Genomic DNA, 23,939 nt, shown 5'->3' with positions numbered 1-23,939 from the left:
GCCACCTCCCCAGGCCCTGAAGAGCCTGGACTGATCAGTCAGTCAGTCAATCAATAGACTCTTATTAGGCACCTGCTGTATGTCAGGCCGCATCCTGAGGCAGCTCCCTGTCTAAGGAAGAAGCAGCGGGCGGGGCAGGAAGGGGAAATGGGGGGAGGGGAGAAGACTGCCGCCCCCCGGGGTGGGGAACAATTCCTAATTACCCCTCCCCCACCAGGCCTCTACCCCCAGGGGCCCAGGCGGGAGGACTCCATTTCCCAGAATGCCTGTGTCAGACATGCAAGTCTGGGCCGTCCGCTGTGCAGGACTCCATTTCCCAGAATGCCGTTTCCCTGATTCCGCCCCGGCCCCGGCTCCTCCCCTCGGTGGTGGTCTCCGGGCATGCTGGGAGTCTCCTCTGGGCCTCCTCAGCTCCCGGAAGCTGCACAGCTACGCTTCTGGGACCTTTGCTGGGTAAGAGGGGGAGGGGAGGGGTCCGTGGCCCAGGGAGGGGCGGCCCGGGCTCCCTGCTGTGTCGCTGAGACTTTCTGCTCCCTCGCTCCTGCGGGGGCGGGAAGACCCGGGTGGACCTTCTGGATTACTGAGCTTGTGCGCATGTGCAGCCAGAGAGGCGGGGCAGGAGCGCGGGGGGGGGGGGGGGGTGTGTGTAAATGCTGGCGGTGGTGCAGGGGCTGCCTCAGTGTCTGTTCCCCACTTTAAAGGACCCCGGAAAAGGGACAAACACGGAAGTGCCGGGCTCAGGCCGGGGCGGCTCCGTCTGGACCCCGAGCCACAGCGGGGCTTTGCCCTCCCCCAGGAGAGAGAAGGGGCTGCCAGCCCGGGAGCCGGGAGGCAGCTGGGGAGGGGCGCAGTCACAGGATGGGGGAGGGGCTGGTCCTGCCCTTCCCCCCAGGGGAACGTCCAGGGGAGAAGAAGCCCACGTGAACCCTGTCAGGGGGCAGCAGGGGGGGTGCCCGTGCCCACATGCCAGGGGAGGAGCCCCGATCTCGGGCACGGAGGAAATGCCAGCTCGCTCTCCCCGCCCCCACCTGGTGCCCCGCCCACCTTCCGTCTCCTCCCAGCAGCCTCCCTCCCTCCACCCTGTGCATCCTTGAATGGGATGAAGCCAAAGATGGTGGCAGAGGGGGCGGGGCTTCCTTCTGGCCAGTCCGAGGCCCTTCCCAGCTTGAGGCAGCCTGTTCACCTCTTTGGGGGGGAAGGGTCTCCCCTGAGGCCAGGGAAGGCCTGGGAGCCCCTCTGAGCCCTCCTCTCTTTTCCCCCAGGCACACACAGAAGAAGTCTCCCCCCTCGGGGCTGCCACCCCCCGAAGCACCCCAGGGTGGCCCCTCAGAGAGCCCGCAGCCAGAGGAATGGCCCCCGGGACCCCGAGGCCCCCCTTCCAGGTGAGTGCAGCCCCTCCCCCAGCCAGGCTGGGATCCCCCAGAACTCCGAGCTGGGTCTGTGCCAGGCCTCCAGGGGCGCCATCACTGCTTGTGCTCAGGGGGAGCTCCAGGGGCCGCCCTGGCTGCATCCACCATGTTCTGGGCTTTCCTGGCCTCATGAGTTTAGTCAAAGAATTGTTTTTGGAAAATTTCATTTAATTAATGATTTAGAACATTTCCCTGGTTACAAGAATCATGTTCTTCCCCTCCCCCGCCCTTCCCGTAGCCAACAGGCAGTTCCTCTGTGTATTACGTGTGTCCTTGATCAGAACCCGTTTCCATGTTGTTGGTGTTTGCACCAGGGTGATCATTCAGAGTCTCCATCCCCAGTCATAACCCCCTTGACCCATGTAGTCAAGCAGGTGTTTTTCTTTGTGTTTCTGCTCCCACAGTTCTTCCTCTGGATGTGGATACTTTCTTTCTCATAGATCCCTCCAATTTGTTCAGGGTCACTGCATTGCCACTAATGGAGAAGTCAGTTACATTTGATTATGCTACAATGTATCTGTCTCTGTGTACAATGTTCTCCTGGTCCTGCTCCTTTCACTCTGCATCATTTCCTGGAGGTCTTTCCAGTTCACATGGAATCCCTCCAGTAGTAAACAACAATTTTTAACCCTTAAATATCTCTTAGCCAAAACCACATTTTTTAATGAAGACTGCTTTATTGTTTGGTTTAAGATCTGGTACTGTTAGGCCACCATCCTTGACATTACTTTTCCTTAGTTACCTTGATATTCTTGATCTCTTGTTCTTCAGGTGAACTTTGTTATAATTTTTTCTAATTCTATAAGAAAGTTGTTTGGGAGTTTGATAGGTGTGGCGCTGAATAAGGAGATTAATTGGGGTAGGGTTGTCATTTTTATTATACTAGGTTGTCCTACCTGTTTTTCTTTCCTTTAGATTTGGAGGATGGCAAGTGACCACATTAAATATCAGTCAATAAATTATTTCAAATGAAGAAAATCTGCTTTTTGAGAATTCCAGTCATTACACGTGACTTTCTTTTGAATTAACTCAAATCGCCAAAATGTATTGTAAAAGAATGAACAACCCTCCTTTTCCTCCTCATATTCTTTCTGTGTAACTAAAGATAAAATGATCGGATATATTCCACTAACAAATAGCATTGATCATGATTCAAAGACAGAATGTTTAGGCTACAGCATGCTATACCCAGTGGTTCCCCAAACTCTCAGTTTAACACAAAACTGCTTCTTCACTAGGCTAGAATCAAGAATCCTGTTTATGCTTTCATCTAGATAAGCCTTTTAGGCAATTAAGAAGAGGATTCTTTTTTCTTTTTTTTCTCCTCATTGATCTCTGGTATAATAGTGACTAGAAAGGGGAGGAACCACTGAACAGCTGTTTGGGGATTTGATTCTATGTTGCACCTCCTGCCTTTCCCCCATTATGCTGAGCTTTTACTAATGGAGTCCGTCAGCCCAGACAAGAGGGTAAGTCAGATAGATATTCCCTGAGATCTTCTCTCCTGTATATCTTTTGGGGATTTGACCAAGGAAATCTTTTCAGGGCTAAACTCTTAAGTTCTCCCAAGGGAAAAGCAAGAGTCTTTATCCCAAAATTGGTTTAGTTGTGCACTGAGATGTTCACTCAGTTCAAGCAAAAGATTTGAGATTGGTATGTCTTCCACCCAGCTCCACTCAGAGTGCCGAATAAGAAGAAGAAGTTGGTGGGTCTATTTCTCTGACTGCTTTTGAACCTGGATGGAATTCCATCCCACCCCCGAGGTCTTGTGGAGTTCCATTTGCTCCCCTTCTGAGGCATCTCTTCACACTTCATATCTCTCTGCTCCTGGTCATTTCCTTGATTGCACTGGTCATATTTTCCCCTTAGAATGCACAGTCCATGCTGCCTTCTCAGAAACTTCAGGAAGTGTTCTTACCAGATCAACTCTGACTCGAGTGATGAGGAGGAATTTCAGATCACCTTGTCTCTTACTCCTCCCCAGAATCATATACTTCACTCAGAGAGCACTTCCCAATTGCCTGATGCCACAGGGAAAAGCACTTCAGACTAAGACACTTCTTCCAGTTTGACTCTCCACAAAAAGATTCTCACCTCAGACACAAAATGCCTTTGTTCGTATTCCATTGGGCTCTGAATGACTGGACTCCAGTGCTGGCTCTGACATGCTTCAGAGTTAGGAGTTTGGTGTAAATCCTTTCAGTTTCCTCCAGTCAGTGGATGAGGGGTGAACTAGATAAAATCTGAAGGTTCAGCTCTAAATCTTGTGACTTTTGCTATTTTAGGGGTTAATAACCTTCAAGGATGTGGCTGTGGACTTCACCCAGGAGGAGTGGTGCCTCTTGGACCATTCTCAGAAGGAGCTGTACCTGGAGGTGATGCTGGAGAATGTGCAGAATGTACTCTCTGTGGGTAAGGACCATTTCCTGTGTGAACTCTGAATCTGCCATTAAGGAAACATCTTTATTCTAATCAAATGTATGCGATTTTGAGTCTTTATTAATGATTAAAAAAGCAAAAGTGTGGAGCTCTGCCCAGGCTTCCCCTCCTTTCTGTTTTTCATTAGAAAAGTAATTGAATTATGTGATAGGAACCTGGGATGTTCCTCTTTTGCAACTGAAATTGTTTCTCCTCTGTTTCAGATAGCTTCAGGTGAAAGTTTAAACCATTGTTACAGATTTACATTCCTGAAGCCACTCTGAGAAGTCATCTAGTCCAGCCTCTAATTAGATCTGAAATTTGTGTTTAAATTCTTTGTTTATACCCAGGCAGCTGTTCCTTGAAGATGGGCATGGAAGGAAACCCTGTAGCTGCCAAGGCAGCCCCTTCCCTGTCGGGGCTGGGGCTGGTCTTTTGAAAGGATTTCTTGTGCTTACGTATTAATGGGGGAGGTGAAGCCAAGAAGGCAGCATAGCAGAAGGCAATGCTGGAACCACCCTGAGATCTCAAGGCAACCTTCAAGTGTGCTTTTGTAAAGATTAAAATTTAGGGGAGACTGAGGCAGGTAGAAATTAGTTTCTCTCTGCAAGGAGTATTACTTTTTTAGAGGTTTATTTAAGATTGAGAACCTAAGAATATACAAGTAAGAAAAGCACGTGTCTAGGCCAGAGAGAGGCCTAGACACAACCACTGACATCTTGCCTGCTAGGTGGAGAGCCGCGTGTGCTCCGAAGCGGAAGTAAAAAGAGCCAGAGCCTATTCACAACCAGGTTTAAATATCCCATCTCGCTCTCGGTCTAGGTGAGAATTCAGTGAGATTAGAGGGCATTCTGGGGAAGTGGAGCAAGGATTTCTGGGGTTAGAGTCCTGGATTCGAGTCTATTTTTATACTTTGAAATGCCTAGAGTCATAAAACAAACATGTAAGAGTGAGGTGGCTCTCCTGAGGAAAACAACTTGAAAGTTAGGGAGAAAGTCTAAGAGGCAGAAAGGGATGAGGGGGGAACTGGAAGTAAAATTGTGGGCAGAGGAGTGCAGACAATCCACCCCCCCCACACCCACTCCACCACCTGTTACTCTACATTACGAACCTGGGCAGAAGCCAACCTCCAGAACCAGGACCTTTTAATCCTACATTATTAACGCATCCCATGGCCACCTGGTGGAATACAAAGGCTTGGCACAAACCTGTAGTGAGTGAACTAAGTGAATTACTTCACCTATATAGATGTTAGTTGATCAAGGGCTGTTCTCTGTTGTTTTCAGACTGTAGCCTGGCCTAGTAGGCCTCAGACCGGATTCAGTGATATAATGCAGTCTGACTGCTATCTTTATAAATAAAATGGTTTATTTGAGTGTTTTCACACAGGGAAAGAAGGAGGGCCAAAGGAAGATTCCCTAATCTCTAAATCTCTAGTTCTCTTCCCACCAAGCCTAAAAGACTCTTGTGGATCTATTTTTCTGATTTTGAGGCTACTTACTGCTGTACTGACTATCTATTAACCCAAGAATCCCAATCTGGCTTTCCTGGCTATTGGCCTCTCCAGATATTGTAGGTAGACAAAATATGGTTTAGGTTGCTTTGATAGGGGGAAGGTGAATGGCAGGGTCACCCTCAAGGGTCCAGCCAAGTGGCTGCAGCTTTCCTTGATGACAGACAGATATTCTTTTCTCAGGTTGGCTCCTTCTCAGTAAATCAGATAACAAATGAGAATGTGGACTCAGGAACATGGTCAGTGGGACCAGATAGAACTCCAATGAATAAATCTCTATACAGAGACCAAATAGCTGTTGAGAGAACTCTCAGGTCTAGGGTCAAATGGCTTCCAACTGAAAGACCATTATTTTCCCCTGGCAGGAAGTGACTTCTCCAAGCTCCCTGAGGGACAGGAAACAAAAGGTTTCCTGCAGCAATCTGTTCCCCTTTATGTATATTCTTGACACTCCTTGGGGACTTTTGCCATGTGTTTGGTGCCTGAGACACTCTGGATTGCAAAGCCAAGCCTCTGACTTTTGCAAACCTTCTCCCTCCTTCTCTACTATTCTTATTTGAGGCACCAAATTGATTCAGCCAGTTCAAGGCTGTGATGAAGCCCAGAACCGCTGAACAAAGTAGCTCCCAGCTTTCTGATTCCTGCAAGCCATCAGCAGTCCCTGGAAGAGACTAAATCAGCAGCGTTCAGAGCCCCCAGCCCACAGGCCATGATACCACCTTGGAAGTAATGAAACTTGCCAAAAACCAGAACTAAAGCTGAGTACAGCCGGAAGGAAAAATTGAAATTTAAGCAAATTTCCCCCTACCCTGAGAACAGACGTAGATGTCAAAGTGGGGAAAAAAAATTGGGAAAATGAACAAACAGCAAAAGAAACATCTAAACATAGAAAATGTCTATAGAGTCAGAGAAAAGCAAGGCACAGACTCGGGTAGGGATTGGAATACAAACGATTCCACATTCAAAATTTCAAATAATAATGGGAATTGGTCTTGGATTCTTGAAGAGTTAAAAAATGAATTCAAAAGTGAAACGGGAGACGTGGAGGAAAAATGGGGAAAAGAAATGAAAGTAATGCAGAAAGAAAATAAGACCTAAAAAAGCCAAATTGGTCAAGTGGCAAAAGAAACAGAATAATCCAATGAAGAAAAAGAATTTTCCAAAAAGGAGAGTTGACTAAGTGGGAAAAGTGGGTAAAAAAATCTGATGTAGAAAAGAGTTCGAGGAAAATTAAAATGGCCCAAATGGAAAAGGAAGATCAAAGGCCATGGGAGAAAACCTTTTTTGTTTTTTAATTATAAATGGGCATATAGATACTAAGGACTTCATGAGACATCCAGAAAACATAAAACAAAATAAAAAAAGAATTTAAAAAGAGGAGAAAACATGTATCTGATTGAAAATAACAGGTGCCTTGGAAAATGAATCCAGGAAAGACCATATGAGATGTATTAGAGTAAAAAAAAAAAGCCTGGATGTCATATTACACAGAATTATCAAAGAAAAATTTTTTTTATTTAGTCAATTTAGAACATTATTCCTTTGTTACAATAATCACATTATTTCCCTCCCTCCCCTTCATCCACCCTTCCCATAGCCGACATGCAATTTCACTGGATATTACATGTGTCCTTGATCAGAACCTATTTCTATGTTGTTGGTATTTGCATTAGGATGTTCCTTCAGAGTCTACATCCCCAATCATATCCCCTTGACCCATTCAAGCAGTTGTTTTTCTTCTGGGTTTCTACTCCCACAGTTTTTCCTCTGAAGGTGGATTAGTTTTTTCTCATAAATTGCTCCAAGCTGTTTGGATCACTGCATTGCCACTAATGGAGAAGTCCATTACATTCGATTGTACCACAGTGTATCGGTCTCTGTACAATGTTCTCCTGGTTCTGCTCCTTTTGCTCAATTCTGGAGGTTGTTCCAGTTCCCATGGAATTCCTCCACTTTATTATTCCGTTGAGCATAATAGTATTCCATCACCAACATATACCACAATTTGTTCAGCCATTCCCCAATGGAAGGGCATCCCCTCATTTTCCAATTTTTTGCCACCACAAAGAGCGCAGCTATGAATATTGTACATATGATGTCTTTGGGGTACAAACCCAGCAGTGCTATGGCCAGGTCAAAGGGCAGACAGTCTTCTATCGCCCTTTGGGCATAGTTCCAAATTGCCCTCCAGAATGGTTGGATCCATTCACAACTCCACCAGCAATGCATTGATGTCCCAGCTTTGCCACATCCCCTCCAGCATTCATTACTTTCCTTTGCTGTCATGTTGGCCAATCTGCTAGGTGTGAGGTGAAACCTCAGAGTTAGTTTGATTTGCATCTCTGATTATAAGAGATATAGAACACTTTTTCATGTGCTTATTAATAGTTTTGATTTCTTTAGCTGAAAATTACCTATTCATGTCCCTTGTCCATCTATCAATTGGAGAATGGTTTGATTTTTTTCTTCAATTTGTTTAGTTCTTTATAAATTTGTGTAATTAGACCTTTATCAGAGGTTTTTGTTCTGAAGATTGTTTCCCTATTTGTTGCTTCCCTTTAATTTTGGATGCATTCTTTTTGTACAAAACCTTTCTAATTTGATGTAATCAAAATTATTGATTTTACATTTTGTGATTTTTTTTCTAGCTCTTGCTTTGTTTTAAAGTCTTTTTACTTTATAGTTTCCTTCTTCATGTTCAAGTCATTCACCCAATCTGAGTTTATCGTGGTGTAGAGAGAGAATGAGACATTGATCCAAACCTAATCTCTCCCACTGTCTTCCAATTTTCCCAGCAGTTTGTATCAAATAGTGGATTTTGGTCCCCAAAGCTGGGATCTTTGGGCTTATCATAGACTGTCTTGCTGAGGTCATTTATCCCAAGTTTATTCCACTGATCCTCCTTTCTGTCTTTTAGCCAGTACCAAATTGTTTTAATGACCAGTGCTTTATAGTATAGTTTGAGATCTGGGACTGCAAGTCCTCCTTCCTTCGAATTTTTTTCTCATGGTTTCCTTATATATTCTTGATCTTTTGTTCCAAATGAAATTTGTTAAGTTTTTTTCTAATTCCGTGAAGAAGTTTTTTGGTAGTTTAATGGGTATGGCACCAAGTAAGTACATTAATTTTGGTAGGATTCTCATTTTTATTATGTTAGCTCCTCCTACCCATGAACAGTCAATGTTTCTCCAATTGTTTAGATCTAGTTTTAATTGTGTGGAGAGTGTTTTGTAGTTGTGTTCATATAGTTCCTGTGTTTGTCTCGGCAGATAGATTCCTAAGTATTTTATATTGTCGGGTGATTTTAAATGGAATTTCTCTTTCTAATTCTTGCTGCTGAAATGGGTTGGAGATATATAGAAATGCTGATGACTTATGTGGATTTTTTTTATCCTGCAACTTTGCTAAAGTTGTTGATTATTTCCACTAGCTTTTTGGTTGATTATCTAGGATTCTTTAAGTAGACCATCATATCATCCGCAAAGAGTGATAGCTTGGTCTCCTCATAGCCTATTTTAATACCTTCAATTTCTTTTTCTTCTCTAATCACTACATCTAGTGTTTCTAGTACAATGTTAAATAATAGAGGTGATAATGGACATCCTTGTTTCACTCCTGATCTTATTGGGAAGGCTTCTAGTTTATCCCCATTGCAGATGATATTTGCTGATGGTTTTAGATATATACTGTTTATTATTTTTAGGAAAGGACCTTCTATTCCTATACTTTATAGTGTTTTCAATAGGAATGAGTGTTGTATTTTGTCAAAGGCTTTTTCTTCATCTATTGAGATAATCATGTGATTTTTGTTGATTTGATTGTTAATATGGTCAGTTATGTTATGTGGATGGTTTTCCTAATATTGAACCATCCTTGCATTCCAGGTACGAATCCTACCTGGTCATAGTGAATAACCCTTGTGATGACTTGCTGGAGTCTTTTTGCTAGTATCCTATTTAAGATTTTTACATCTATATTCATTAAGGAGATTGGTCTATAGTTTTCTTTCTCTGTTTTTGACCTGCCTGGCTTTGGGATCAGTACCATGGTTGTGTTGTAAAATGAATTTGGTAGAACTCCTTCTTTGCTTATTCTGTCAAGTAGTTTGTATAATATCAAGATTAGTTGTTCTTTGAATGTTTAATAGAATTCATTTGTGAATCCATCGGACCTGGGGATTTTTTCTTAGGGAGTTCTTTGAAGGCATGTTGAATTTCTTTTTCTGATATGGGGTTGTTTAAGTAATCTATTTCTTCCTCTGTTAGTCTAGGCAATTTATATTTTTGTCAATATTCATCCATATCACCTAGAGTGCCATATTTGTTGCCATATAGTTGGGCATATAATTTTTAATGATTGCCTTAATTTCCTCTTCATTAGAGGTGAGGTCTCCCTTTTCATCTTGGATACTGTTAATTTGGTTTTCTTCTTTCCTTTTTTTAATTAGATTGACCAGTAATTTGTCTATTTCATTTGTTTTTTCAAAGTACTAGCTTCTAGTCTCATTTATTAAATCAATAGTTTTTTGGCTTTCAATTTTATTAATTTCTCCTTTGATTTTTAGGATCTCTAATTTAGTGTTCATCTGAGGATTTTTAATTTGTTCACTTTCTAGTTTTTTTATTTGGATGCCCAATTCATTGACCTTTGCCCTCTCTAGTTTATTAATGTATGAACTCAAGGATATAAATTTCCCCCTGAGTACTGCTTTGGCTGCATCCCATAGGTTTTGAAAGGATGTCTCATCATTGTCATTTTCTTCAATGAAATTATTCATTGTTTTTATGATATGTTCTTTGACGAACTAGTTTTGGAAAATCATATTGTTGAATTTCCAATTAATTTGTGATTTACCTTTCTATGCACCCTTAATGATTATTATTTTCTTTGCATTGTGATCTGAGAAGGTTGCATTTATTATTTCTGGTCTTTTGCACTTGTTTGCAATGTTTTTATGCTCTAATACATGATCAGTTTTTGTGAATGTACCATGTGCTGCTGAAAAGAAGGTATATTTCCTTTTGTCCGTATTTTCCGGAATATCATATTCCATGCCTTTCTTTTTTTCAGTATAGATGCAGCCAGATCCTATGTTATCCTCACTGTGGTTCCGTGGTATCTGAATGATTTCTTGGCAGTTTGTAATATTTTTCCTTGGTTTGATAGTTCTTGAATTTGGCAATAATATTCCTGGGTGTTGTCAGTTGGGGATTAAGTACAGGAGGTGATCTGTGGATTCTTTCAATTTCCACTTTTCCCTACAGTTCTAGAATATCGGGGCAGTTTTCTTGGATAATTTCCTGTTGTATGACGTCCATGCTTTTTCTTTTGTCATGTACTTCTGGTAGACCAATGATTCTTAAGTTGTCTCTCCTGGAATAATTTTATAAATCTTCTGTTTTTTGAATGAGATGCTTAATATTTTCCTCAATTTTTTCATTCTTTTGGTTTTGCCTTGTGAAGTCACTTGATTCTAGTGGTATTCTGGTTCTTAAAGACTGGATTTCATCCCTGGCTCTTTGGTCATCCTTTTCCTTCTGGTCTGATTTTCTTTGGAGGTCATATTTCATTCTCTTTACCTCATCTCCTTTGCCTCATTTTTCATCTTCTTTACTTCATTTCTCATCTCCTTTGCCTCATCTTTCATCCTCTTTACCTCATCTTTCATCTCCTTTGCCTCATTTTTAATCTTTTTTTTTGTCTCATTTATCTCATTTCAAGACACTATTTTCTGTTTCCAGATGACTTATCTTAGTTTTTAAGTTCTTTTCCCAATTGTCTTTAGGCTTTCTTAATTGTTTTGAATTGTATTTTGAGTTCTTCTAAAGCCTGTATACAATTCACTGGAATTTCTGTTTTATTGCTTGATGTTCCCTCCATCTCTGTTCTGTTTGTTCTTTGTTCATTGCCTGTGTATAGAAGCTGTTGATTGTAATTTCTTTTTTCTTTTTCTGCTGTTTCCTCATATTTACCCCCTTACTTCCTGCAGTAGTCTGTGATCTTGCTCCTCTCAATTTTTTTTTTTTTTGGTTTGGGGTTTTCTGTCAGTCTCCCCTCTTGGAGCTTTGTCAGGAAATCTCTCAGTACAGTCCATGGGGAGGGGTGTTGGAGTTTGAGCTTCCCTGGATGAAAGTACAGCAGTCTGTGGGGGGAGGGGTGTTGGAGCTTGAGGTTCCCTGACCTCTGAAGACTTTTGATGGGATTATGTCTAGCTGGGTTGGACTGGATATGCCCTGAGGCCAAAACCTACTGGACAGCTGCAGCAATATGGAGGGTCTGTGACCAGGCTGCCCATTCTGCTCGCTCTCTCCAGCTCCTTCCTCACTGCCTATGTTCGACACTCTGCGCCTGGCACAGCCCTGCCCGCCAGGTACTCCCTCCAGACCAGCTCCTTTGCCCAGAGGTTCCCACTGCCCTGGAGACTTAGTGCTCTAGGTTGGTAGAGAGGGGTCCTGGGACCATCCTTCTCCTTTCCCTTAAACCTGAGTATTCTAGAATTCTGGCTTTTGGGGGCTGAACCTTTTGAGTTGAGTACAGCAGGAGGGTTCCTTGTCTCTGTCTTGTTGTTAGGTTTGATTTTCAGTCCCCTAGGAGCATTTGGTTTGTAATTGGTAAGGAAGGGTTTTCAGAGGTCTGAACTTTTGCTGCCTCTTTGCTGCCATCTTGACTCCACCTCTGCCTTCATATTCTTGAATCAGCTTAAAAGAGAAATGGAAAGAATCCACAGATCACCTCCTGTAATAAATCCCCAAATGACAACTCATAGGAATATTATAGATGCTAAGGAGAAATAACTTAGCTAAGCCACTAAGAAACAATTCGAATATCATGCAGCCCCAGTGTTGATTATACAGAATCTGGGAGTTTCTGGATCAAAATGGCTTATAATATGATATTCTGGAAGAAAAGGAAACTAATTTTACAACCATGAATTAGCCACCGATCAAGACTGAGTATATACATTCAGGGAGGAAAATGGTTATTTAATAAAAGGGATATCCAAGCATTCCTGATGAAAAGAACAGACCAAAACAAAACAGCTGATGGCCCAATTCAAAATTCAGGAGAAGCATAGAAGGGTAATAAAGAGAATATTTGTAGGACTCAAGAAGGTCCTATTGTTTATATGCCTAGTGGAGCAATGATATTTGTAACTCTTAAAATTGCTCTCCATATCATAGTATCACAATAATTATTTGAAATATATTTAGAGGGTGTGGTACTAAAATGTTTAGGAAGATAAGCCAAAAAAAAATGAAGGAGTAAAAAAGAGGATACCACTGAGAGAAAAAGAAGAGAAGGAACATGGGGTAAATTTGATCAAATAAAGAGGCATAACAAGAAAAACTATTACAGTGGAGAGGATGATGAGAATAGTGCCATAACTTATTCTCATAGGGAATAATAGCCAGACTCATTGGGGTATTGAAATTTATCTTATTCTATAGAGGAATAGAAGTTGAATAGAAAAGGGCGTGGAGAGAGGGGAATAATATCAGGGAGGTAGAATAGTGTAGTTAAGAGGCCCTATAGAGAAGGAAGAGAAGAATAAGCATGGAGGTAATGAGGGGAAATAGAGGAAGTGATTAAAAGGGAAGCATATGGACAGATAGTGAAAGGAGAAATATAGGATTAAAAAGATGAAAACAAGATGAAGAGAAAGACAAAGATGGTAATCATAATTGTGATTTGTAAAGATTAAAATTTAGGAATATGGGGAGACTGCGGCAGGTAGAAATTAGTTTCTCTCTGCAAGGAGTATTATATTTTTTTAGAGGTTTATTAAGGATTAAGGATTAAAGAATATACAAGTAAGAAACATGTGCCTAGGCCAGAGGCCTAGACAAAATAACCTCATATCACGGAAGAGACGCGTCTGCTCCAAAAAGGAAGTCCAAAAAAAAGACCCAAAAACCTTTGCCACCAGCTTAAATCCTTCCTCGATCTTGGCCCACCTCAGAATTCCCGTGAGATTACAAAGCATTTTGGGGAAGTGGAGCAAAGGCTTGTGGGGATTGTAGTCCCGTATTCGAGTCTATTTTTTACATTCCACCATTTGATCGTTTGCAAAAAAATTAATTTTTTTTCCAAAGGATCATGAAAATATAATCAATTTAAAGATTACAATAATTTGATGATAAGAGAAAAAAAACCCCAATAATTGCTGAACGCATTGACAAAAAGCCAGTTAGGGGGCAGTCCCCTTTGGCATGAAAGTACAGATACAAATAAATGTTCAATCAACCACACCCAAAGTTCAATTTTGTGCAACTTGTGGTCTGGAGGCTTCTTCATGGTGGCTTCTCCAACAGTTCAGTTCTGGATTCAGAGAGGTAGCATTTTCTTTACCTAAAATTCTTCTCAAAAGGAATTTAAACTTTGCAATTTAAATAATGATATTTTTTTACATTCCCCTGTTAAGAGGGTGATTTAAAAAAAAAAAAGGATCACTTAGGGATGCATGGCTGAGGTATGAGGTATATGAATCAATTGGCAAGAGATATTAAAAAGATATCAGAAAAATCCAAATAAAAAAGAAAAAATTTCTGGATGAAAATATAGACTATCAAAGTCTTATGTGTAAAAATTCCAAGTAAAAAGAAAAATAAATCTATAACAGGTCCTTCTATCAGGGCCCAATCAAAATGATCTAAGCAATGATGCATTTACCCAGTCAGTAGCCAGGACTACAGAAAGTTGCCACACTATGAGAGGCAGAAAAGGGGACCAGATTATAGGAGCCAAGGTTTGGGGGATACTCGTCTGTGAGTATTTTCAGAGTGAGTGTGGACACAAGGAAAGCCTATGTCTTAACACATGTTAAACACAGTAACCTCGAGTCTTCACACTAGGTTCAAGACCTTTGTATTGGCCTAGAAGTGCATCAATCCATCCTGGATTGGGTTTTCTTTGGCCCTGTGCAATGGCTCTTGTGTGTATATCTTGTCCTGGAATCAGACAGAATCATTAAGCAAAGTCCCATAACTTTTAAATAATTAGTGGCATCGTTTTTATAGTCACAAGCTTTGTAGGGCATGTATTAGCAAATGTATTTCAAACTTGTAGCACTGAAAAGTCAAAAAGTTAAAGAAAATTTTAATGCTGGTGACATGTGCTTCAAATATAAAAAGGAGAGAAAAAATAATTTTAAAACCTGAAAAAGAATATTGCACCTGCAAAAAAATATAATAATAAAAGAGCTTTAAAAAATTCAAAAATGTAGCTTATAATCATTGACACTGTGTCAGCTAAGAAAATATAAAATGCAAGGCTTTCTCACCAAAAATGAGATCCATTTCCTCTTTGTATCTGGCCATGATCACTGTGAGTAGAAGGCAAATGAATTGAACAGTAGTACAAATATGTAGTATCAATATCCCCAAAATTCTCAATAGCCCAATTAATTACAATAGCAAACAAACACACTTTCATATTTCACATAAGTTGCTGTATGACATTTTTAAAACCTATGAATTGATGGACATTTGTCACAATTTTTACAAATATAGCAATCTTTCAACCTTGGTATTTAAACATATTTTTAAACAAAGTAAAACTCATCTTGGGCTAAGAACATAATCAAGAAATCTAGATATCATTCTGGTGCAGGTAAACTAGTGAGCTGAAGAGTATAAATAAAGGGTTGCTCCTTTTTCTTGGAGGCTTATAGGGATACAAATGCCCTGAGATTAACTGCCCAACTTCCATTCACATATTTAGAAATGCGGGATGGTTGGGGGTTATAAAATGTATTTTAATTCAGCTGCTATTGGCCTTACCTCGTGGTAGGGGCAGGCAAAAATAACCAGATTGTTTAAAAAAAAAATTCCAAAAATCATATTTAAAAAATCCTTAAAATCAAATCATTTGAGGTATTTAGCACATTAAAATTTCCAAAGGTTGTTAATACAATTATAACCAGTTCTGAAGTCCATCTATCCTTGGCAAAATAGAAAAAAGCTGTTTTTTCATATATGGGCTTATTCACAATAATATTTGTTCAATAGTTATAGGGGAAAAACAACAGAATTTTAAAAACTAAGTACATTCAAAATAAATTCAATCAACCTTCAGTTCAAGCAGAATAATATTGAATCCAGTAATATATGAACTTAAAATCACAAAGTTAAACCATAGCAAAAAATGCAATAGAATACAGAGATTTTTATAAACCATTGGAGTCTGAAATGCCTTAGAATATAGCCTTTAGTCTCTTCAAAGTTCCTTGGGTTCTTATCCATTTAAATGTCTATTGTCAGAAGGCAGAGTGGTAAGGGCTAGGCAATGGGGTTCAAAGAACCCATCCAGGGCCCCACAGCTGGGAAGTATCTGAGGCCAGATTTTAACCCAGGAACGAATGTCTTTAGGCCTGGCCATCAGTTCGCTGGGCCACCCAGCTGCCCCTTCAAAGTTAAAGTTGAATCTTTGGGCTGAGTCTGTTCCCTGACAGGCAGGTGAAGTCAATGAAATTACCAGAACAGTCAAAAGGTATCCTTTTAAACAGCCCATTGCTTAAACGTGTGTTTGAAAAGTCTTGTTTCTTCTCCTCTCCCTTTTCTCTCTCCCCTGCTCTGATACCTCCTCCTGCCCCAGTCCACATGGAGCCCAGGCCACCCACGTGGAGTCAACACACACCCCCCACCCCCGTTTTGTTACCCACCAAGGATCTGGGTTTGTTGGGCAGGCAGGTCATCAGGTGATTACAATCTTGGTTGAATCAGGTAGGCCAGGTGAGCGAGAGAAAGTCCACTGGGCCGGGGCCAGAGCCAGAGCGCAGACAAGCAGGGCCTAGCGGAGGAGGTGGGGCTGAGAGAAGCAGCTGTCTGAAGCTGATGGTGGTGGCAAGCAGGCAGGAGCTGATCAACAGCTTTGGGAGGGTAAAAAAAAAAAGACAAGCAGGGACAGGAGCTTGGGCACCAGGTGAGAGGCTGTAGAAGCAGGAGCAGGAGAGGGCCGCAGGCAGGAGCTGATCAAGATAGTTTTCTAAAGAGCATCTTGGAGAAATTTGGCTTTAAAAAAATCATTATCTAGGCTAAAAATTTTGAGAAGTTCTCATCCAATCTAGTGGTCGCCATCTGTAAAGATTAAAATTTAGGAATATGGGGAGACTGAGGCAGGTAGAAATTAGTTTCTCTCTGCAAGGAGTATTATATTTTTTTAGAGGTTTATTAAGGATTAAGGATTAAAGAATATACAAGTAAGAAACATGTGCCTAGGCCAGAGGCTTAGACAAAATAACAATGGAAGCAGAATCCGGTGGATTAAAAACCTGTATCCTGTGATATGTTGTTTATAAGAAACACATTTGACATATACAAGTAGATATACAGAGAGTAAAGGTAAGGTGATTGTTATATCCCTAACAATAAGGTAATAAAATTTTATAAATAAGTATAAAACTACTCACAGCCCCTAAGTGTAGCAAGTTTATTCTAATTCCACCTTCATTCTTCCCTCATATCCCAGGCCAGATGATAGAAATGGAAAGGAAGATAATAAGCATTTCAAAATATCAGCTCTATTTCCTCTCTACTGGATAATCATTAATTTCACAACATCCCTCTGAATTTGATATTCCTATTGTCTTCAATTCATAATTGAGGCAATTGAGGTAAAGAGAAATTAAATAACTTGTGTAGGGGTACCCAATTACCATGTCTCTGAATCTGGAATAAATTTGCTTTTCTGACTTCAAGTTCTGATCTCTTAACTCTTCTCTAGTAGATGCCTTTAATTTCTAGGTAATGGAGGTTGTGTACTGTGCCTATCCTATTACAAGAGGTAAATCAAGATGAACTTTTCTGACTGCAAATAGTTTCCGTTATCTCTGCCCTCCTGCAAATGTGCCAACAGCGAATACAACATTAGCCTTTCTGAAGGTCATATTGCATTCCCCCTTTCCTTTAATAAAACCATCTCTTGTTTTTCTCTCCTGATCTCTTCTTTCTATCTCATGCCCAGGGCTTCCAGTTCCTAGAGAAAATTTGATATACTGTTTTCAACCAGGGAAAACACCATGGCTGTTAGAGCAAAAGGGTCCAAGGATCTCCCACTCAGGTGAGTCAAGTGAAAACAGGTATATGAGGGCTGTTATCCCAAAAGATTTTCATCTGTTGTAGTGAACGGAATGTTAGACATGGGGCTGGGAGACCAGTGCTGATGAATCATGCTGTTCATTTCCTGAGAGATGGATAATAGTCTCAGTATAAGCCTTGTGACTTAATTTGTGGTTGATCATAAAATAAAGTGAATAGTTAGTATGTCTGTACTAAATGGCATAATATCTTTGCATGTGTAGAGAAAATAAGACTATTTCTATTCCACATTCAAAATACTGCATGGGAGTTAAAAAGAGTGACATTCTTTTTCTACTTAGCGTATAAAGTTTACCAAGAATGACCATATGATAGTGTATCCAATATGATGAAAACAGAATGTCTGGAAGGTTAACTGAGATTCACAAAATTATACGAATATTGGACAAGTGACTTTTTAGGAAAGATAGGGTAACAGAGAAAGACTGTGCAATACTATGGACAAAGTATGTTCAGGCAATGGGTTTGAGTGGTTTTCTGGTTCCAAGGAAGTTGTTCAGGTCATTCCTCAATCTTTTACTCATGACATGAGTATGATGATGATGAATGTGATGATGCAAAGTATGATAAAAATCTCTGGGCTCACTGTGTGACAGGTCCCTGGTGATGTTTCATTGTTATTGTATGGCCAAGTCTTTCTAAAATCATCCATCTTGCAGATATGGCCAAATGGCACATCCAAAGACTGTTTCTGCTTGTTTTAAGTTTGAAAACTTTTTGCCTGGGGAAAGAGGAAAAAAAATCAGTTTACTTTCTGCCATGAGAGGAAATATATTTCTGTGTGTGTATGTGTTTTCCTTTCTTCTTTGTTGATATCATTATTTGTTTTCTTCAGAGGCTGAGACCAATTTTGAAATGAAGTTGTCTACAAAGCTGAGCCTTTTTGAGGATGGATCTGGCCCCCAAAGATGCATGAATGAGGATCCCTGTGGCTTCATTTTGAGAGAAATCTGTGACTCTGATATCATGGTTAAAAAACATGCAAAGACTGACTCTGAATTTGAGGATACTGCAGAGAAATTCAGCCAGTATTCAGTCCTAAATCAGTATGTGAAATTGACCTCAGAAAATTACTTTTGTCAGGATAACAAACATTGGAAAGCATTTCCAGAAGAAGTAGGACTTGTTCTGTCAGCTGAGAAACCTCCTGAAATGCCCATGAATCAAGATAACCTACGTGGAATGGCCTTTGGCTGGATTTCAGACCTTTTTAGACATCAAAAACATGAAAATATTGAGATGTTTTTTGCGAGTGATAATGGTGACAGGTCTTTCACTCAGAATTCTGAGCTTGCAGAACATCAGGGCATCCACACTGGAGAGAAACCTTATGAATGTAAACATTGTGGAAAGGCTTTTACTTGGAAGGGTGCTCTCAATGCACATCAGAGGATCCACACTGGAGAGAAACCATATAAATGTAAACAATGTGGAAATACTTTTACCTGGAAGAGCGCTCTTATTGCACATCAGAGCATTCACACTGGAGAGAAACCTTTTGAATGTAAATACTGTGGAAAGGCTTTCACACAGAGGGGCCATCTTACTGCACATCAGAGAATCCACACTGGAGAGAAACCTTATGAATGTAAACTCTGTGGAAAAGTTTTCACATATAGATGCTCTCTCACCACACATCAGAGAATCCACACTGGAGAGAAACCTTATGAATGTAAACTCTGTGGAAAGGTTTTCACACATAGGTGCTCTCTCACTATACATCAGAGCATCCACACTGGAGAGAAACCTTATGAATGTAAAGACTGTGGAAAGGTTTTTACCTGGAAGTTCTCTCTCACTACACATCAGAGGATCCACACTGGAGAGAAACCTTATGAATGTAAACTCTGTGGAAAGGCTTTCAGAAATAGGAGCCATCTTGCTACACATCAGAGAATCCACACTGGAGAGAAACCATACGAATGTAAACAGTGTGGAAAGGCTTTCACAGAGAAGTGTTCTCTCACTACACATCAAAGAATCCACACTGGAGAGAAGCCTTTTGAATGTAAACAATGTGGAAAGGCTTTCAAAGAAATGGGTAATCTTGCTGCACATCAGAAAACCCACACTGGAGTGAAACCTTATGAATGTAAACACTGTGGAAAGGCTTTTACCCGGAAGGTCTCTTTCAGTACACATCAGAGGATCCATACTGGAGAGAAACCTTTTGAATGTAAACACTGTGGAAAGGCTTTTACCTGGAAGAGCTGTCTCACTGCACATCAGAGCATTCACACTGGAGAGAAACCTTTTGAATGTAAACAATGTGGAAAGACTTTCACACGGAAGGACCATCTTGCTAAACATCAGAGAATCCACTCTGGAGAGAAACCTTATGAATGTAAAGACTGTGGAAAGACTTTCACACAGAGGGACTATCTTGCTACACACCAGAGAATTCACACTGGAGAAAAACCTTATGAATGTAAACAGTGTGGAAAGGCTTTCACACGGAAGGGTTATCTTGCTGCCCATGAGATTATCCACACTGGAGAGAAACCTTATAAATGTAAACACTGTGGAAAGGCTTTTACCTGGAAGGGCTATCTCACTGCACATCAGAGCATCCACACTGGAATGAAAGCTTTTGAATATAAACACTCTTGAAAGGCTTTTACCTGGAAGGTCTCTCTCACTGCACATCAGAGCATTCTTACTGGAGAGAAATCTTTTGAATGTAAATATTGTGGAAAGGCTTTCACACAGAAGGGCAATCTTGGTGAACATCAGATAATCCACACTGGAGAGAAAGCTTATGAATATAAATAGTATGGAAAGGCTTTCAGAAAGAGGAGACATCTTGCTGCACATCAGATAATCCATGCTGGAGAGAAACCTTATGAATGTAAACAGTGTGAAAAGGCTTTCACAATGTATAATTGAAAATCTGTTATCCTAAAAAAGAAAGAACTATATGTCCCAGGAGCCCACTGACTTCCTGTTATTATATACTTCCTGTAGACAGAGGCTAAATGGAGTGGGTATTGAGGTGGTGAGTGGGGATTTTTTAAATGGGTAACCACCCATGGACATGTAGTTTTTATTTTGTATCCTCTTTATTCTTTGGTTTTTAATGATCATTTAATAAACTTCATAAAGTGTATTTTAATGATTAAGATATAATTTACAATTTTACAGTTGGTGACCGGAAGGGATGAAAAAAAACCCTCAATTTTTCTTAAGATAGCCTAGATAATTTTTTCAAGCCATATTTCTCCTGCCAAGAATTTTTGCCCACCCCACTGTGACCACGAAAATGTGGGTTCCATGATATTAAATTGCTAAAACTGTAAAAATAATTTTAGTGTCTTGATTTTATATAAAAAAATAAGTGGTCGCCATGGGAAAAATTCCCAAATATGAAATACCTAAGTCAGCTGGGTTTTTGTGGAGATTTTAATTAATACGAATGGAAGAATTAAGGAAAGGGAGAGAGACAGAGTAAGAGGAAATAGTAGGAAAAGACCTAGGCCATGGCCTAAGCCTTAAGAGAGACTAGTCAGTCTTTAATCACCACAAGGTCGTTCCAAGCAAAACTCCAGTGTTCAGAGAGACCGTCCAATTTGGCTTTCAGAGCTGAACTCCTCAGAGGCCTCAAGCTCCTTCCTTTTAAAGAAAATTTTCTCGTGTCACCTCCCTTAAATTTTCACATCTACCAATCACAGTAGACGTTTTTCCTAGGACTGCCCATTCTTAGTTTTCACCACTCTTTAGTTCTCACCTTCTCTGGGTAGATTATATCTTCTGAGTACTTTACACCTCTTTGCTAAGCTTGCCCTTTGTAAGTTGCTTGACCTTTCAGTGATTAATTTGATACTTCATAGGTACTTAGCACCCTTTTGTATTAGATCTAAAAATAGACCTAGCTTAAGGTTTTGGCCTCACTATAAGCATGGGTTGGGGACTTTTTCTCATTGTTCCATCAGGAGTTTACAACTTTATCTTCCCCTAAAGTATACCTAAGTATGGGTGGAGTAATGTTCCCACATACATTCCTGACCAAGTACCTTCATTGTTTAAAATGGGGAATAGCCTTAACCAAATGTTCCAAGGTAGAGTCTCAGAAATTTTAAGATTCACACCACCCACCCTCGTAAACTGTGAGAGAGCTCAAACTCTCTTTGGAACTGCTCCTTTTTTCTTTTCCTACTTCTTGCCTGGTTGCTTGCCTTTCCTACTGGCCAGGCTGTTTTTAGCTGGGGGCTTTTGGCGGAGAAGAGATAAGCCTCTTCTGATTCTGCTCACTCCTGCTGCTAAATCCCAGTGGCTTGCTTCTATTCTTGCTCCATCTTCTGCCTCCTGGGTTGTTCCAGCCATCCACTCCCGACCTTGAACCAGATCGCTCACCCAGCCCTAGCCCCTGGCCTCGCAGAAATCCTCCTCCTGATCTCTGGCTCTTAAATCTCTGCTCTTAAAATCAGCCTCCGACCGGACCCCAATCCTTACCACTGCTGCTGATTGCTGCCACCGACAAGCTAGGAGTCAGGGCAGATGGTAAAAAAACGGGAGTGTTCTTACCTTAGGCAACAATTAGCCTCCACATAGCGGGGATCCTGGGGAGAGGGATGGGGAGAAGGAAGAGACGCTTCCAAACAGGAAGCTGATTACAACCATGGCGTATTATATGAAAGAGTAGTGTATTACCTGTTTCAAACAGCTTCCAACTTTAGGATGTTCTTTTCTTTCTACCACTGATCCTTTCAATTATCTTGCCTGAGATTCAGGGGAGAAATTCATCCCCCTACAACCCTTTGCCATTTGGGCCTGTCCAGTCTCTCAGATTCATCCAGTTTGAGATTCCTCAACCCCACGTTCTCCCTCAATATGGGAAATCCCTCAGTTCTGACAAAAGGAATCTGAATGGATAGAGAAAGGAATTTTAAAGAGACTGGAGGTGAAGATTTTTAGCCTTTTCAGACTCCATTGTTTTTATGGAAGTCTCTGTATTTTATTGTATTTTGCTGATTCTTTTGTTTAAGATTTATTTTTGTTAAGTTCATATGTTAATGTGTTCAATACTATTCTGTTACACTGAATCAGTTTAATCTATTGTGTTTTAACTATTATATTCTGTTACCTTTCCCCTATGACTACTGAACAAAATATTATAAAGTATTGTAAAAGTCTATAAACAGCCTTTTTTTTCTGTTTTCCATTTTGCATTTGTTAATTGTCACATAGATGATGGATGGACTCAACCTGGCCAACAACCTTTAGAGAATTTAATAAGCTAAGAATTTAATTGTAATGTTAAGGGGTCTTCAGAAATAATTTTAGATAACTAGTGATTTCTGAATGGATGACCTTTCCTATTTATATTTATATTATAAAGAATGTATTATAGGTAGGGGACCAAAGAGCTGTTCCTACCAAGGTGTTTCTATGAAGCAGGAAGCTGAAAAAAGAGCTCATGCAAAACTCTTCAGTTTAATTTACTTTCACCAGAACAATCTAGATTTCTTGATGATGTTCTAGATCCTAATATATTTTACTGTGTTTAACAATATATTTGCCAAGTTGAAAGATTTGTTACATCTGTAAAAATTGTGACAAACATCCATCATTTCATAGAGTTTTTTTTATATCATACAACAACTTATATGAAATATTATAGTGGTTTTTTTTGCTATTGTGAATTTTGGGGACTTTGGTGCTTCTTTCAATGTGTATTATCTACTGTATTATTTATTTGGATTTTTAAAAATGTTTTTGATTTCTCTTGCCAATTGATTTATATACCTCATAACTCAGCCATGAATCCCTAAGTGATCCCTGTGTTTTTCAATCACCCTCTTCAGGGGGGTATGCATAATTACTATTATTTTAAGTTGCAAAGTTTAAATTCTTTTTGAGAGTAATTTTAGGTTAAGGAACATGCTACCTCTCAGAATCCAGAAAATGAATTCTTTGGAGAAGGCACCATGAAGATGCCTCCACAGACCACATGCTGCACCAGAAGATCCAGAGTGAATTTTGGGATGTGGTGATTTGAACTGTGGGGTTGAATGCATTTGTTTTGTATGTATATGCTTATGCTGACAGAGACTGCCTCCTAACTGGCTTTTTGTCAATGCGCCTAGCAATTATTGATTTTGTTCTCTTTTCCTCTTATCCTCAAATTATTGTAATTTCAAAGATGGTATGTTTAAAAGACCCATCAGAGAGACTAATCTTCCTTGGCTCTCAGGGGAGAATGTATAATTGAAAATCTGTTACCCTAAAAAAAAAAAAGAACTAAATATCCCAAGAGTCCACTGACTTCCTGTCATTATATACTTCCTGTTGACAGAGCATAAAGGGAGTGGGTGTTGAGGCTCCTCCTTATTTTGGCATGATGAGCAATTAGCAGGGATGGTGGTGATTGGGGATTTAAAAAATGGCTAACCAGCCATGGGCACATGGCTTTTATTTTGTATCCTCTTTATTCCTTGATTTCTAATGATCATTTAATAAACCTCCTAAACTATAATGTTTCCATTATTTGAGATATAATTTTAATTT

General features: G+C 40.2%; 1 protein-coding gene across 1 annotated transcript; it reads left to right on the top strand.

Moving 5' to 3' along the window:
* Positions 1 to 346: 346 nt before the first annotated feature.
* LOC103104217 (zinc finger protein 260-like) lies at positions 347 to 23,907 on the top strand. Its single transcript, XM_016432484.2, has 5 exons — positions 347 to 453; positions 1,263 to 1,382; positions 3,695 to 3,821; positions 17,302 to 17,397; positions 18,271 to 23,907. Exons 1-5 carry the CDS (start codon positions 382 to 384, stop codon positions 20,043 to 20,045), a joined length of 2,190 nt encoding a protein of 729 aa, XP_016287970.2. The 5' UTR covers positions 347 to 381; the 3' UTR covers positions 20,046 to 23,907.
* Positions 23,908 to 23,939: the final 32 nt, after the last annotated feature.

The sequence above is a fragment of the Monodelphis domestica genome, chromosome 3 (assembly GCF_027887165.1).
Source record: "Monodelphis domestica isolate mMonDom1 chromosome 3, mMonDom1.pri, whole genome shotgun sequence".
In the NCBI taxonomy this organism is placed as follows: domain Eukaryota; kingdom Metazoa; phylum Chordata; class Mammalia; order Didelphimorphia; family Didelphidae; genus Monodelphis; species Monodelphis domestica.
Note: the sequence above shows the minus strand (reverse complement) of the source record. Positions and strands in the feature narration are given on the sequence as shown.